General features: G+C 39.1%; 1 protein-coding gene across 1 annotated transcript in view; it reads right to left on the bottom strand.

Moving 5' to 3' along the window:
• Positions 1 to 16,752, bottom strand: part of LUZP2 (leucine zipper protein 2) — a 205,511-nt gene that overhangs the window by 38,847 nt on the left and 149,912 nt on the right. Inside the window, exons 8-9 of the mRNA XM_059826019.1 lie at positions 7,798 to 7,872; positions 3,556 to 3,720 (exon numbers count right to left, since the gene is read on the bottom strand). Coding sequence (XP_059682002.1) covers positions 3,556 to 3,720; positions 7,798 to 7,872 — 240 coding nt within the window. The remainder of the gene's footprint in view (positions 1 to 3,555; positions 3,721 to 7,797; positions 7,873 to 16,752) is intronic.

The raw sequence follows: 16,752 nt of genomic DNA, 5'->3' as shown, positions 1-16,752 counted from the left end.
TACAGTGTTACTAAAGCTCATTTTGTTGCATTCAGAGCACAGGTACATTTACACTGCACAACCAAAGATATTTAAATGACAGCTATTATAATTTCTATTTTTTTAAGTTATAATATTAACCTTTTTCAGAAAGAGGAATTTAAAAAAATGGAGGAAGAACACGGTCCATCTACAAACTCCATATAAATTCACAGAGTCGTTTGTTATGTCAAGATACAGTAAGTGCAGAAAATGCCTCAATAGGAAGACAGTACCAGTGCTCTGATTCATGGGTTATACCAACCTACATTTCCCACAGCAGGTAGCCTAGTAAATTTTACAGTTTCCATCCATTAACAACACTCTAAGTACCCAGGTCCTTAGGCACTCATCTGGAGATTAAAAAGGAAAGCAGATTTTCAGTCCTCCTCCTTTCTCTTTATTTTTTTCTTTCCTCACCACCTCTGTAATGGGAATGAGGCAAGGAAATTGCTGCAACAAAAGACAGACGCGACAACTCTCAACTAGTTTGGAAGCGTTTTCCACTGTCAGAACACAGATGGTTATTGTTGCTACATCACAGTGCAAAAGAAACTATATAATAAAAATAGTTTTCAACAATCCAGAAAGTTAAAGACCTCATAGATCAGGATTAATGATCAGCCTTGAACTAAAACTTGGTTTTAGTTGTTAATGTCGTTGAACTTGTACACACAGAGCCCTAAATCCGTTTGTAGTGGTCAATGCTTTCAGCACCAGTATCGGTGTTATGACAGGTTCATGACAGGTGAAATGGTTTTGGTCTGCAATATTAGTGCCAATTCAGATGGTAAATTCTGTATTTTACGTTCTTGTACATTGTAAATATTAACTTGTTTAAGACACGTCACAAGACGCACCTCAGTCTGACACTGCTTTTGATCACTTTAAGGGAACGTTTTCTATGATTTAAGTGTAAGAATTTCACATTACTACCCACTCTTCCAAATTACTGAGGTATCCAGAACAACAACTTTTTTGCACTGATTCAGACACTTCTATGCACTGATTTTTTTTAAACCTGATTTATGCTTCTTTATAACAAATGCTCTAAAAAGACCAAAATACCTCACTAGGAAATCAATTTTTAAAATGAACCTTCCCATGAAATTTGGTGATTTGCTTTCCTAATTATCCTTTCTACACCATGTTCTTGTGTTAAATATCATCTCTAATAAGCACTCAGGTATTATGGTTACCAATTATGAATACAAATATACAACCTACTTAATTGTACATTTCTATTTTATTTTATTTTATTTTTTTAATCAGGAAACACCCCAGTCCCAGGGAAGATTGACCCCAAGTGACACAGGTATCATACACTGTCTGATGTACCCTTCAGTGGATTTAAAATAAGTTTGATATTTTTAGAAAGCTATTTTTAGGCTGGATGAGAATAACTTTGAAATAAGATATTTACCAGGCAAATCATCATTTCTTTCCTGAAGGTGAAACTGCTGCTTATCGGACATGACAAGATGCCTAAGTGCTGCTCCTCTGAAGTTCCCATTTTTACATACAAAAACATATTTGAGTAATCACACACATTAATATTCGCCTAAAAATACTAGCTTGCTATATCAAAATGTTTATGCAAATCTAATTAAAAAAAAAGGAAGCTATACATCTGTAGTTAGAGTTAGTTGGTTTGTAAGAGGAAGAAAAAGCCAAGGAAAAGATACATAGGAAAGGATGTCACCATAAAAAAAAGCCTTCTATAATACTCAAAGCTCAAATGCAGAGGGCATAATTCTGGACTGACTATGATTCCTTGACAACCTATTTCACAGTAGCCGATTTCAGTGGGTTTATAATCACAGAAAATGCACAGATTTATAATAATGAGGTGTCAATGTGTGGCAGAAGAGGATTGCAGACCGTTATTTTCTCAGCCTTTTTCATGGCATATGCCAAGTGCAGAGAAATATCCGCAATGTCTATTAAAGAGGCAGTATAACTTATTCAAGCACTTTTGGATACAGAGGACTAAATGCTGGTTCTCAAAAGGCTGGAGCGCAGAAATATTGATACATTTTACAAACAGGAACATTAAACACAAAATCTATATGATCACAGAAAAAAGAAGGAAGAGTATTCGCTGTTTCAGTCCAATATCAAAACTCTGATTCTATTCTCTGTGCTGTATTCCCATTTCCTTCGTTGCGCTACAGTAATACCTGTAAAACCAAGGAGATCTCAAACGCTTCAAAGGCTCTGACGCTATACCAATCTTAAACACAGGCGTAGTGCCTTGTTGGGCCTTATCCTTCCGTACCCCTCTGCTTTCATAACAGAGGCACAAACACCTCCACCCTGAAGAGGAGGACAATAAGAGCAAGACAGACAATTCTACAGCCACATTAATTAGGAAAATTGTGCTCCTGAGATCCCAGAGTGAAGCTCAGCCTGCATGACCTACAAAAAAAATCCACCCTCCTGCAGAACATAGAACCAGTGATCTTAATCTAAATGAGCACTAATATCCCCATGCACTGCTATTAATTAATAGTGATTTGTTTCCAGAGGTAATTTTTGGGAATGAAGGTTTCTTCCTGTAAAACAGTTAAAGGAGCTGACAATCATTATTGTAGGAATAGCACATGAGATCCAGTTTTATAATTATATTCTGCTTTCTGAAATTGTGTTTCGATTTTCATTACATACAGAAAGATTACTAATTTTTGGCTTCAGCCTCTGTACTAATAGTGAATTATCAACGGCTGCCATATGAAAATTACAAATTGGCTATGAGATAGCAATTCCTACTTATATTTTAGGAAAGAGTTCTGGAATTTAAGAAGGACATTAAAGTGTCCTTCAGTCATTCTTCTGTAAAACTTCCTTTTCAATTGAAATCACAGATTTCTAGATCTATTCAATCAGTTGAATACATGAGCAAAATGCAACCCTGGAGATGAACATTATCAGGACAGCTGTTAATCGCTGTAAATCTTGACTGTATTAAAATGCTTGAATCTATTGAATCAAAACACTTTTCATCAAATTTTTTTTCTCATGCTTTCTCCTAAACCACCCTTTCCATCTTGCATGATTAGAATATTCCCTATGACCTATTATCAATTCCATAGATCCCTTTTGGCAATTTGATCTGGGTGTCCCAGATTATTTTATGGTTTTAGATTTGTCTTTTTCACTAAAAAGCCACGATACGCAAAAACTGTCTTACTGTTTAGTGCTATATTACCACAAACCCACTATCAGTACCTGACAGGTAAATAATCCTATGAATTAGCATCCTCGCTTATCTTAGACGCAAATCCGTCTTCCTTGTAGATTTGTTATGCAGACACGGTCCATTTAGCAAGTGATAGACAGAATTTTGCTCCTCGGCAAAAAAAGTAGCTACTTCCCAACTTTAAAAAAAGTTTATTGACATCAGAAACAGGCTTAGAATGATCCTCAAAATTCATCCTAATCTTTCAATGAATTTAAAATCCTCCTTAGTTCCAGTTTGATGCTCTTACAGGACAAACTTTCAAAGATGTTTAAAAAAAAACGAGAGAGAAACCGTACCTTGGTGCTTGTCACTTGAAGTGGAACTTTTGAGCCCTTTGTAACTGGGGATGTCAGCTTCTCAGCTGGTTTTGAAGGGATTAGATTTGTAGCAGGAGGCTGACTGCGCAGAACGGAAGACAGGCAAAGCTGCACGGTCTCCTTCAGAGCTTTCAGCTGTGACTCCTGGGGAAAATAAGAAACCATCAGTTCTCTAAGATGTGTTATTATGAACAGAATTGCTTGCTTTCTCTCTCTGTATTAAGCCAAACATTTATGAGCAGCTGCTGCTTTTTCTTATTAAAGGAAGAAATTAAGGCTGTTTAAAGCAGTTTTTTTTATATGATTCGGTTACTGTGCATTACACACCAAACTGCCTGGAAAGTCATTGCACTCTTCCCTTTCCTCCATGCAGTTTTATCCACATTGATTATTGCAAATAATTATTAAATATTATTTTATCTGAAAAGAAACAAAAATACAATCTACCAAATATCACACAGTGTCCAGACTTTTACATATAACAGTTACAGAGAAGTAAATATCCACAAGTATTGCAAAGATGCAGACTTTGCATGGAATTTGGTTTATAACATTCAGAATAATTGGTATTTTTCCATGGGTTATAAAGATTGATTTTAATCCCAGAAAGATGACTTCCCTCATGAGCACATTATGTTTTGCAGTGTATAGTAAATAAACCATAGGTCTTGTCACCTGTTAAGGATATGATTGTCCAGATCCAATACTGTCCCTCAAGCCAAACTAAAACTTTCAAGTGGTGAAGTGCTTTCAACTCATGTTAGAACACTGCTATTTTACTCACAGAAATACAGATAGAAGTATTAATGAAAACAGCAGTCTGTCACTGAAACAAGCTGAGACAGTAAGAGCAGTGAGATCACTACAGCACTGAGGAAATCTCATTCCAAATCTTTGCTCCACCACAGCAAGACACTTGGAGTCAAATGTCACATATTGAGGTAACTTCCTTAAACTCATTTCAGGGGCTGTTAAGCAGCATTTTGCCTTAAAAAAAAAAATAATATGGCTTTTATTCTTTATATTAAGAATGTGCTTGTAAACACAGGCCACAGCAGCACATTTCTACATTCAAAGATTTTTTTGAAGATACACAAATCAAGGTATACCATGGCAAAAATTGATGGAAAATATATGTATAAGTAACATTACACACTACATACTACGTACGTGAACTATCACATGTACAATATAAATATATTTCAGTTATACAAATCCTAAGCAATGGCATTTGGCATACACCACCTTGTTTTAGTTTATTTGCCAAACAAATATTTTTTAGAACCTGACCAATATTCCATGTGTTACATCAGATAAACTTCCCCTGAACTGTAACCAGGGCATGTATCTCACAACTGGGAAAATCTGAGTGTTTTCTTTAAAAATAAACAAACACAACCAGTTAGTAGGGTACATTTCAACGGTAGGATCAAAGACAACCATAAAAAGACTATTCATGCACAGCACAATAAGGAAAATCAAAGAAATAGGAGATGGAATGGAGTTTGGTTTGTTTGCAAACAGACAAAATTGAATGTCTTTCCCTTAAGATGTGTGCAGTGAGGAGGAATGCTAGATTATCATCAAAGATGACAGCACTTTGTATGAATCACTTATTAAAATGTATGAACCTTGAGTCAGACTGCTATGTCTCTGACCTAGTGGTAGTGTAAAAGGGACAGGATTACTTTACCCATCTGACTCAGGGATCTTTTAATTTCTAATTGACAACAAAAGATCTTCGCACACTTCTTTTCAGGTAATATGTCTTTTCCCCTACCTTTTCAAGAAGTGACTGCAGAGAGAACATAAATCACCATTCGACATAGTAAAAATAAGCTCAGACACCAAACTGGCAGAGGTAGCAGACCGTCTAGTTCTGCTTGAAGATACGGACTCAGGCATTATAGCACTATATGACCCTAGTGCTCCCTGCAAATCACTCTGATCTGAAACCACGCTCCTCCCATCTGGAAATCCCTCTGGATGATTTCTTATCCTCTCATCTCCCATCCCTGCCATCCAGTGCTTGTTCTGCCTTGGCTACAGCCAGCCATTTTGCCATTCCAAAGGTAAAACCAAAACTGGTTATTTTGTTTTCATCCTGTGGGTAGCAAAATTTTGACTTTGCTGAAAGGAGATGTATAAATGGGCAGCACAAGAGTACAACTTAAGGAAACACTATTGGAACCAGCAATGTCGTTCGACAAAGGTCTCGATAACCTTGCATAGATGTCACTGTGGTCAAAATAGATTGCTTGCTGGTCAAAATACTGCCAACATATGACGCATGTCTTCAGATTTCCCAGATCTGTTTATTATACTCTTGTCATGTGGTTGGATTCAATACAGAATAATTTGGGCTGTGGTAATGCAAAATTTGTCAGTCTTCCAAGGGTCCATCATGGGAACTAGAAAAGTGCTGTAGTGTAAATAGACTTATAAGAGACGCTAAGCCCACTGTCAGCACAAACTAACATTTAATAGGAAAGTCCGATACCCTCCCAAAAGAAAAATACAAATTAATGCCTGTTTATAGGCACACTTTGAGATTCGATCACTCAATTATTCATTTCAAATACAGCTCATGTTCCAAAAATGCACATTGCTTGACACATGGCTTCCATTCCTTTAGCTGAAACTATGCGTGCTAACATTGTCAAAACAGTTAAGGCCAAGTCTTCACTGAAGACATGGATGGACTGTTGGCTGTCTCTAACTCTTTTCAGTTCATAGTTCATACAGAAAAGCTCTTAACCAGGGGAAAAAGGTACCTACAACTTCAATGGTCTTATTACTCTGCAGTTAGACCTAGTCAAACATGGGTATTTCTAGTTTCATAAAACTGTCTCACAATTCTTACTGGCACAAGCTTTGACTTTTTCCTTCTCTTGCATTGCTTTTTTTACTCCTGCTTGCCATTTCCTCTGCACTTTTGCAGCATGTAAGCAACGATGCCATCCAAAGACTTTCTCAATGATGATTTGCAAGATGACAACACCAGGCTTCTGGTAAGCCTACAGAACCGTAACTGAGCCCTAAATTAAAATTTTATAATATTTAATAGGAAAGAAACAGAGGGTCAGAGAAAGCAGCTGAGTGTGCTGCAACCCCCCTTTTAATTTACAGACAGAATCCCTTACTAGCATTCTCATTAAAAGTTCCTGATGTCAAATATTCTTTGCTTTCTCCTTCACAACTGTCTCCGTTATAATGAATAATTGCATTTAGAAGATATTTATGGCAAGCAGTGCTCTCTTCCCATTGCCACAGACAGTATATTGGCACCAGTGAGAGACCATGGCTTTGAGTGTTATATGAGCAAAGAAGGAACATGCTTAATTTTTAAATTAATGCATGGAGCAGTTCGGTTCAGTGTACTAACAAGAAACACATGATATATCACCAGACGCACACACAGGTTTGAATAATGCTACTGTGAGCAGTGCTTACATAGACGACATTTTGCAATGCTGGATGCAAATCCTCACTCACAAGGATGATTTCAGGGATTGCAATATTGAAGATTAAAGAAAAATGCTTTTAGTGCAAGGGACATACTTTTTTTAAATGTTTAAGGGAACCTGAAAATACTAGAAAACCAAACCAAAAAAGTAGTCTTTGCTATCGTGCTCAAGTTTTTTCCTTTCTGATCAACTGCTTCCCTATTGCATGATATTTTCATCCCATCTACCCTAAATCCAGAAGAAAGTTGCCCTGTTGCATAGCTGACAGGAGTGAACGTGTCCTGCTTTGTCCCCTTCCTGGGATGCCCCACAGCCTCCCTGCCCTGAGTGGGCACCTCTGCCCGCAGAAGAGTTAGCTCTGGCACATCTGTCCCACCCTAACAAGAGACTGACACATTTCTATACTGCATCCTACTTGGAACTATGACTAAACCTCAGATAAAAATTGTTTCCGTTACAGGCACATTCTCATTAGTGTACTTCTGCACAAAAATCATTGTAGCATTTTGCTTTCTGTGGGTTTTTGAGATGCTTCTTTCTAATTTGATTGCCCCCCTCTTAAATAACTTTGCAGCTGTACTTAACTTCATGCATCATAATTAGTTCCACTGACTTCAGTAGCATTACACCCAGGCACGTGCAATTAAGTATGCATCTAAATCTTTGCGAGACTTTCATTTGTTTTTGTCAAATTACACTGAAACATTCACAGCTGAGAGAGATAAACATGCTTACTTTACATTACGCTTCTTACTTTGTCAAGGGCTGCCTTTTCCAATTCATCTTTTGCAACTGCTAGCTTTTGCTCCAGATCTGTTAGCTGTTGTGCCTGTGGAAATAAAGAAGAAAAAGCTGATGCAATCTATAATGCATTTTTTTCCCCATAATTTTTCATACAGTGCCTGTGAGTCAGGAAAGGATATAAATTTTAGAAGTAATATATAGGAATTGGGTCAGAATTGCTTGCAAAAAGATTCAAGGGATTCTTTTTTTTTCCTGAGAAAAAGTGTATTTCTATGTGGGAACTGGGCTCAAATCTGCTCCTTTTATGCGAATGCAAGTTTACTCCTTAATTTCCATGTCAGTAGCAAAAGCAATTCCATACTATAAAGTATTTAGAATTACGCCATAATATCCTTTTGGAAAATTCAAAGTATTCAAACAGTTTTTATTATTTTGTTCATTTATCTAACTTCTGCTTGTAATTTGAAACACCGTTTTGCAATTTTAAACATTGAAATGCTAACATTAATGTAACTTGGCATAAACAGAGAAGTTGGAAAACACCCAAACGTTCATGCGTGTAGACACCGTATGAAATGCTACTATCTGCTGGCATAACAAGGGGTTAACTCCAGATCTGTTTCTCCATCTCCTTCCCTGAAGATACCAAAGGAAAATTCACAAGAATAGCTGGTTATGCAACTGCATAGCGAGAAGGCATTTGGGGAGATTTGCCTCTGAAGCCAGGGTCAGGCAAGCAGCCTGCACCCTGTGCAGAAGGACTGTTGGCTTTTTATATGACATAACATTAATTTTCCTGCGTAGTCCTTCAGGAGGAGATCTGGCTTTTTGCAATGCATGTGCAATGTATTGAGTGCAGGCGTTCAGAAGATGCTTTTAAATACTCAGTAAATAAAGACAACGATTTTCTCTCCCCTTTCCTAGGAGGTGGACACACTCAGACTGCTTGCTTTAGGGAAATACATTCTCTGCAAGAAGCTTCCATTTTAGGGAAGCAGGAGCTGCCAGATTTCTGCAGTTGTCAGCCCCATCATTAAGAGGACATTACTATGCAATCAAAAGGAGTAAGGTACGGGTTTCGTTTACTGTCGTATTTGCAAAAACAGCCCACTAGTCGTTTTCCCTGTTTATGAAGGGAACCATAGAGAAAGGCACCAGACTAACCAGTTATCCTTTCTATCTGAAATTCTGATTAGATAATGGATATTTTGCGCATACAGAATAATTGGATAAAGTTCTCATTTAAAGAGCAACACATTTTAATTTTGACCAAATAGTGCAGCACCACCCCATGCTCACCAGGTTTCTGAAGTTCATCCCCAGCCAGATACTATTTTCTTGCAGGACTTTTCAAGATCACACGCACTCTGCTGACTGTAGCATAGCTTAATGTATAGCCACACAACGTAAATGCTGCTTAGTGTAAACCCCACAAAACACGGTTAACTTGGTCTCTGTGTTAGGGCAATGACAGTAGCTCCAGCACATATCATAGCCGATGTCTATTAGCTCAGGCAAGCCTGTAGTCCTTGGCAGGCACTTCAGGTGATGTTTATGAGCATTAGGCATAAAACAACTGTTAGCATTAGGCAAAGCCTGGCATTTTCAGTTCCCTACTCACGTAAAGAACTACTTAGTCGCATGTTAAAACAGGATTAGGCATTTATCTATGGATTTATCAGAGCAGCCACAGTTTCATTAGTCAAAACCATGTACGATTAGGCAATCTTGCTTCAAAGCAGAAGTCAATTGCTTGCTCAGATGCAGGGAAGTCTCTTGTGAATGCAGTCCTTAATTTCCACTGCATCACGTTTCTTACACCTGATACCAGTCGCTATCACACACAGAGCACACAGATCAGACCACTGTTGGTTCCTCAGTCTGACAACAGACCATCCAACACAGAAAGAATCCTTCCATTTCATTAGACTTTGCAAAATTTAACTGGAGTTATCACTGGCTTATTAGAGAAAAAACTAACATATAAGAATTTTTCTAGAGTTCCGTAAAATTTGCATTTGTTACTAAATGTAGTACATAATATCACTCACAATAAACACTGTCCCAGTCAATATTTGAAAGACTGAACATTAAGCTTGGCTCTATCTGATGCATCTCATTAGATACTTGAAGTAGCCCAAGTAATTTTTCACATCATTAACATTTTAATTATTGCTACTTATTAAACTATTTTTACAGTACAGTTATACAAATTAATACATATTCAAGTAATGAGAACCAAGATTTGAAAAACAGCATATATAATTAAATAATTTGAATTGCCATTAAAAAGAAAATCATACAAAATAACATTTACGTGATAAATGAGAGGCCAGGATAGCATCTCTGATAGGGTGCATTGCTAAAGGATTAGAATCGCATGGAAGACGATGGATTGCCGCATGGTGTGGGCCAGACAACTAGGCAACTTCTCCATTCAGCACCATCTGCGTTACAGTTTAAATCAGTGGAATACCAGAGCTAAAGCTATGAATTTCAGGATGGCTGGTTTTCTTCAACACATGCAGGAGGTAGGCGTCTGGAAATTGGATTTTAGTTGATAAGAAGCAGGTAACGGTGGTTACAGGTGACTGCTGCTTCTTTCCTTGCAGGGGAATGTCTGGTGCTATATAATGTATTGTACTCAATGAAACTACAGCCATATCAAAAATCAAGTTAGAGGAAGTGTTTTTAATTTCTTTAATTGCTGCCTGCCATTAGAAAGAATTAGTTAATCTAACATATTGTAATAACACTGCTCACATCAAGTAAAACATTTTCAGTTTATGGTGAAAAGGTATTCTTCCAAAGGATAGGCTCACATGTACCAGTAAAGTCTTTCTGAATACATTGTTTATCAAGCCTTATGGTTATTTTTGGTAATATTGCCATAGTTTGATGGACTAACTTTTTCTGTAACTTTCACGTATATTTATTTTATTTCACAAATTACTGAACCAATAGGCCAGGGATATCAATCCAACTGACATCAAGTGAGAATAAAATCCTGGCATTAAAAATCCATTTTTGATGAACCACTCACTTGAAAGTAGTGATATTTATCGCAAAATTGCAGAATAATAATTTTTTTTTCTGAAAATTTTTTTCTATCAAGGCTGAATTCATATTGCAGTAGTTTCACTGCTGTTTTAATTTAAATGTTTTTTAGGGAGCCTAATTCAATTAATGTGGCTTGGATACTGAATAAAGAAAAAGGACAAAATACCAGCAGGACTACACAAGCCCAATTTTGATAAGGAGTAAAGTGCCTTTGAAAAGCATAGCCTAGAAAAACTTAAAAATATTGATTTTCTCTTAGGCATTCTTGTAGAATCAGGTCTTACAGATGAAACAGTGAAATAAATCATTTTTTCATCCTCTGAAAGGCTGCACTGAGCACAACTACTGTCAGTGAGGTACATTTTTCTGACTCACTTAAATGAATGTACTTACCTTTACTCATTGTGAATTACATTACAGAAAATGTCCATACTTAAACTCTTCCAGGCATAAAAATAAAAAGTGAAAAGGAAAGACTAGTCTGATTTCAAGTAGACAGAGAGAAATCCAAATTGACATATAACGAGTAATTCAGACCAGAGAGAATTTCTGCATATAAATAAAAAGAAAAGAAGGTAATGCCTATGTGCCTTTGGGATGATGACTTTGAATGTTCAAGAACTTATAAATACCATATCAATATAATATAGGTAGTTAAGATGTTCTCGTTCCTCAAAGTCACACAAAAGAAACAACGCAGGGGTGAGAGAGTTGTTTTGTAATCTGAAAGACAGTGGCTAGAAGCGTTACACTTCTCACACTTCCTTAGTCACATTAGAAGGAAAAAACCATTCACTAGTGGTCTTTTGCGTACCTTTGGAGACGTTACAACTTTTCTAAATTAATTTCTAAAAAATTAATCTTTTCAATGAACTTTCTTGGGACAAACATACCCCCATAAATACAATAAAGAAATTACTGTTGGATTCTGGATTGTTGATAACAACGTGGTACTTCACAAATAAGCTCCAAATACAGCTCCTTTAAGTGTTCATGTTGGTATTTTACCCTGAAATGGTAGATCTAAACTTTCTTCCCAACCTGGCTAGTCCATAGGCTTTTCCACAGACATGTCCTCCTCCAAGTCCTCCCATTTCTTCTCAGGAGTCAGACAAAGCCTAAAGCTTCTCACCCATTGAGGTGAGTTACTAGACTCTTCCTGAAGGTACAGGTCAGCAAAACCAGGCTGGGATCCTATTCCTGTGTATGATTTAACAAACCCAATAACACAATGACTCGTTGATAAAAAATCCTATTTCATTTTGAGAAGTCACAGAAAGAGAACCCCTTAGTACGAACAAACACTGCGTGTGCTGCATGGGCCAGAGGGAGGACAGAGGGAGTGGTGCCCACCTTAACGTTTCAGTCTTATTTGATCCCAGATCTGTTCCACGATAACAGTGGGACATGAATTCCGCCCCAGAATAATTAGGGGTCAAGTTTCAGGTCAGGCAAGTGACAGGGCTGTACAGCTATTACAAATACTTCATGCTTGTTAGCACAGCCAAAAAAAATGTTTTTTAAAAGGCTTTTTAGCGTTTCTTTCCCAGAAACTTCATACTGCATGTCAATGTGGAATATAAAGTATATAGTAATGGTTTCTGCTGCTGGTGGTGGCTTTTTTGTGTTTGCTTGGGATTTTGGGGGGCGGTTTTTGTTTGTTTGGTAGGTTGGTTTGGTTTTGGTTGGTTTGGGGTTTTTTTTGTTTTTTTGTTGTTTTTTTTTTTTATTAACTTGTAACTGCCTAAAATAGTCAGGAAAAAAATTACTCCACTCCCTTTCTTTTCCTTATACAAAATTTCAAAGGCTTTTTTTGCCAGAAAAGGCTAGGTTATGGCTTCATTTTAGGATTACTCTCACGTGCAGAGATAGACATAGTCATGACGGGGTTTCTTCAGTACAAGACATGATAAATTGGGATTTTATTTGGTTATTACAAAACTTTTAAAGACTTATTGTATTTCATAACAAGGCTTGCTGTTTATCGAGGACAAAATTATCACACATTCTCCTTAATCAGAAAACATTATTGACTAAGCGATGTTTAATTACACGTTAAATAGATTGGATAGTCTGAACTCTATTTTTTCCCCACATAGGCCTTAAATAAATGTTTAAGCAAAAAGATAAAATATTTACTGGACAACTTTTTATTTTAAAATTGATTATATTTTCCAACTAGGACAACTTTTTAATTGAAAACTACTTAAGTAGAAATTTGAATAAATTATCTGGTGAGCAGTATTCTACCCTGCTTATTCTGTAAGCATTATTTGTGTCTTAGAAAAACAGAGACTTGTGCTTCTAGACTGTACTGTTTACTGTAGCACAAGGTGTTAAATGTAACTGAGAATAACACTTTTTGGCAGCTATTCCATTTAAGCAGACGTGCAGCCAAAACCAGACGTTCAGCAACATCTGAATAATATTTCAAGCACTTACAACAAGAAGAAAAGTCAGTAAAAAACATCGTTACTGCAAAGTCTCACAGCTTGTACACTTTCTTAAGGCTCATTACTGCCACAATGCTTTTATCTCTCATTTGCGATTCTTCTAGACGTACATTAAAAAAAGGAAATAAGACCTTTGTGCTTTTTTGTTAGCTGAAATTTCGCTTTTCCTTCCCCACCCTTCATGCTTTTCCTTCACATAAAACTCCTTACAATGGAAGCAAAATAGCAGTTCGCTACATTTTTTTTAGTAAAGCACTCAATCTCTAACTAAAGGAAAATGACCATTTCTCTGCAGAAGGAGGCTCAGACTCTCTGCACAAAGAGAAGAGCCACATCACCCACATTTGTGCCTGGTCTGCTTTTTGTCTCCCTTACGGGATTTTCCTCCCTTCAGATGAAGCCAGAGCACCTTACGTTTTAGCACCACTTGTTATTTCCGATGGAAAACCAATGATTACAACAGCCTGCTACTCTTTCTTTTCTAAGTCTGTCTTCTTTAAACAGCTGTATTGTTTATTTAAGCAGGAAGAGAAAAACACTGAGGGTGTAAGCATTTTAAAATTCACATTAGGCATTATGCTCTACACCTCTGTCAGTAGTGTGTTGGAAACATTTACTTCCTCGTTTCTTGAGGGACGATTAGTTCACATCTTGCCCAAAGCTTCAACTTTTTGGTTTGGGGGCTTCTTGGGGGCTCCAAGTCTGATGAGGAGCAGCTGAGGGGACTGGGGTTGTTCAGTCTGGAGAAGAGGAGGCTGAGGGGAGACCTCATCGCTCTCTACAACTACCTGAAAGGGGGTTCCGGTGAGGTGGGTGCTGGTCTCTTCTCCCATGTAACTAGTGATAGAACGAGAGAGAATGGCCTCAAGTTGCACCAGGGGAGGTTCAGGCTGGCTATTAGGAAAAATGTCTTTACTGAAAGAGTGGTGAAGCATTGGACCAGGCTGCCCGGGGAGGTGGTGGAGTCACCATCACTGGAGGTGTTCAAGGAACATGTGGACGAGGCATTGCGGGACATGGTTTAGTGGGCATGGTGGTGTTGGGTTGATGTTGGACTTGATGATCTTACAGGTCTCTTCCAACCTTAGTGATTCTGTGATTCTTTCTAAGATTTGACCATTCCAGTCAAGAGCAGAATTCAACCAGGAAAATACAAAACAACAAAAACAGAACTAGTATTTCTGGCAATATCGCTTAGCTTAAAAGTGTTTGTGAAGAGATAACTTCTTAAAACTTTCCATTTCAAAAACATTACTTCATATTCAGCTGATGAATGAAGTACAACCTATAACATCCAACACATACAGTATTCATTAACACCAGCAAATTCATTACTGCAAAGTGCCTCCAAATCAATAAGTAACACAGAAATCTCAAAAAACCTCCAAAAATGCAGATGAAATTTATTGTATTTATTTTGAGAACTTCATGCTGCAGATCATCATGTAGGTGGCTCTGAATTTGCTATCAGCAATATCCCAGAGAACAGCATCAAGCAAGGGGGAGACTAAGTGATGCAGAACTATTCCCTCAAATCATTTTTATTTCTGTCCGATTTGGAACAAACGCCCAGGTATTCAAAATTGCCTCTCTTAGGAAGCACACCCAATTTGGGACGTACACATCAATGTGCTCCAGATGCTGATTGCCTGGAGCTGGGTGATCTCCCAGGCAATCACCCCACATCATGGTTCATCAAGGAGCCCCAGGGCCAGGAGAGCAGCTGGTTCTGGATTTCAATGCGTGCCAGGTGCCACCAAGGACCTGGTGCCCAAGGCACCACCTTGGCTGCCCCTCCGGCCTCTCTGGTTCCAGGGAAAGCCAACGCACATGGGCACCGTGTCTGGTGCCTGCTCTTCGTTTTCACAATTTTTCATGTTTCTGTCTGACCATTCCTTCCCTTAGTGCACAGAGAGGCTGACAGCACATTGTGTCCCGATGTCCTCAGAATAAAAAGTCTTCAGTTCTAATACTTCAGAAAAAGACATTTTTCTTGGCAATTTCTACAGCACCTACCACTGCAGAAGCTTAAATGTTGAGGAAAAATGATTGTGCCAAAACAGTTGCTCTTAAAGTGTACTTTTGGCATTGGCATCACTCATCCAACATCTTGCCCCCTTTTGACTTGTAGCACACATGGATCCAGGTCCAAAGTTTTCATAGAATCACAGAATCATTAAGGTTGGAAAAGACCTGTAAGATCATCAAGTCCAACCATCAACCCAACACCACAATGCCCACTAAACCATGTCCTGCAATGCCACCTCCACACGTTCCTTGAATGCCTCCAGTGAAGGTGACTCCGCCACCTCCCTGGGTAGCGTGTTCCAATGCTTCATCGCTCTCTCAGTAAAAAAACTTTTCCTAATATCCAGCCTGAACCTCCCCTGGGTGCAACTTGAGGCCATTTCCTCTTGTCCTGTTGCTAGTCACCTGGGAGAAGAACCCCCTTTCAGGTAATTGTAGAGAACAATAAGGTCTCCCCCTCAGCCTCCTCTTCTCCAGACTGAACAACCCCAGTTCCCTCAGCCGCTCCTCATCAGACTTGTGCTCCAGACCCCTCACCAGCTTCGTCGCCCTTCTCTGGACACGCTCCAGCACCTCAATGTCCTTCTTGTAGTGAGGGGCCCAAAACTGAACACAGGATTTCAGGTGCGGCCTTACCAGTGCTGAGTACAGAGGCATGATCACCTCCCTACTCCTCCTGGCCACACATGCCAGGTTGCCATTGGCCTTTTTGGCCACCTGGGCACACTGCCGGCTCATATTCAGCCGGCTGTCAACCAACACCCCCAGGTCATTTTCCGCCAGGCAGCTTTCCAGCCACTCGTCCCCAAGCCTGTAGCATTGGATGGGGTTGTTGTGACCTAAGTGCAGGACCCGGCACTTGGCTTTGTTGAACCTCATACAGTTGGGCTCGGCCCATCGATCCAGCCTGTCCAGATCCCTCTGCAGAGCCTTCCGACCCTCAAGCAGATCAACACTCCTGCCCAACTTGGTGTCATCTGCAAACTTGCTGAGGGTGCACTCAATCGCCTCATCCAGATCGTCGATAAAGACATTAAACAAGACCGGTCCCAAAACTGAGCCCTGGGGGACTCCGCTTGTGACCGGCCGCCAGCTGGATTTCACCCCATTTACCACAACTCTCTGGGCTCGGCCGTCCAGCCAGTTTTTTACCCAGCGAAGAGTGCACCTGTCTAAGCCATGAGCCGCCATTTTCTCCAGGAGAATACTGTGGGAGACGGCATCAAAGGCTTTACTAAAGTCCAGGTAGACAACATCCACAGACTTTCCCTCATCCACTAGGCGGGTCACCTGGTCATAGAAGGAGATCAGGTTGGTCAAGCAGGACCTGCCTCTCATGAACCCGTGCTGGCTGGGCCTGATCCCTTGGTTGTCCTGCACGTGCCCTGTGAGCGGCCTCAAGATGAACCTCCCCATCATCTTCC

This window comes from Gavia stellata, chromosome 17, assembly GCF_030936135.1.
Source record: "Gavia stellata isolate bGavSte3 chromosome 17, bGavSte3.hap2, whole genome shotgun sequence".
NCBI classification, from domain to species: Eukaryota; Metazoa; Chordata; class Aves; order Gaviiformes; family Gaviidae; genus Gavia; species Gavia stellata.
Note: the sequence above shows the minus strand (reverse complement) of the source record. Positions and strands in the feature narration are given on the sequence as shown.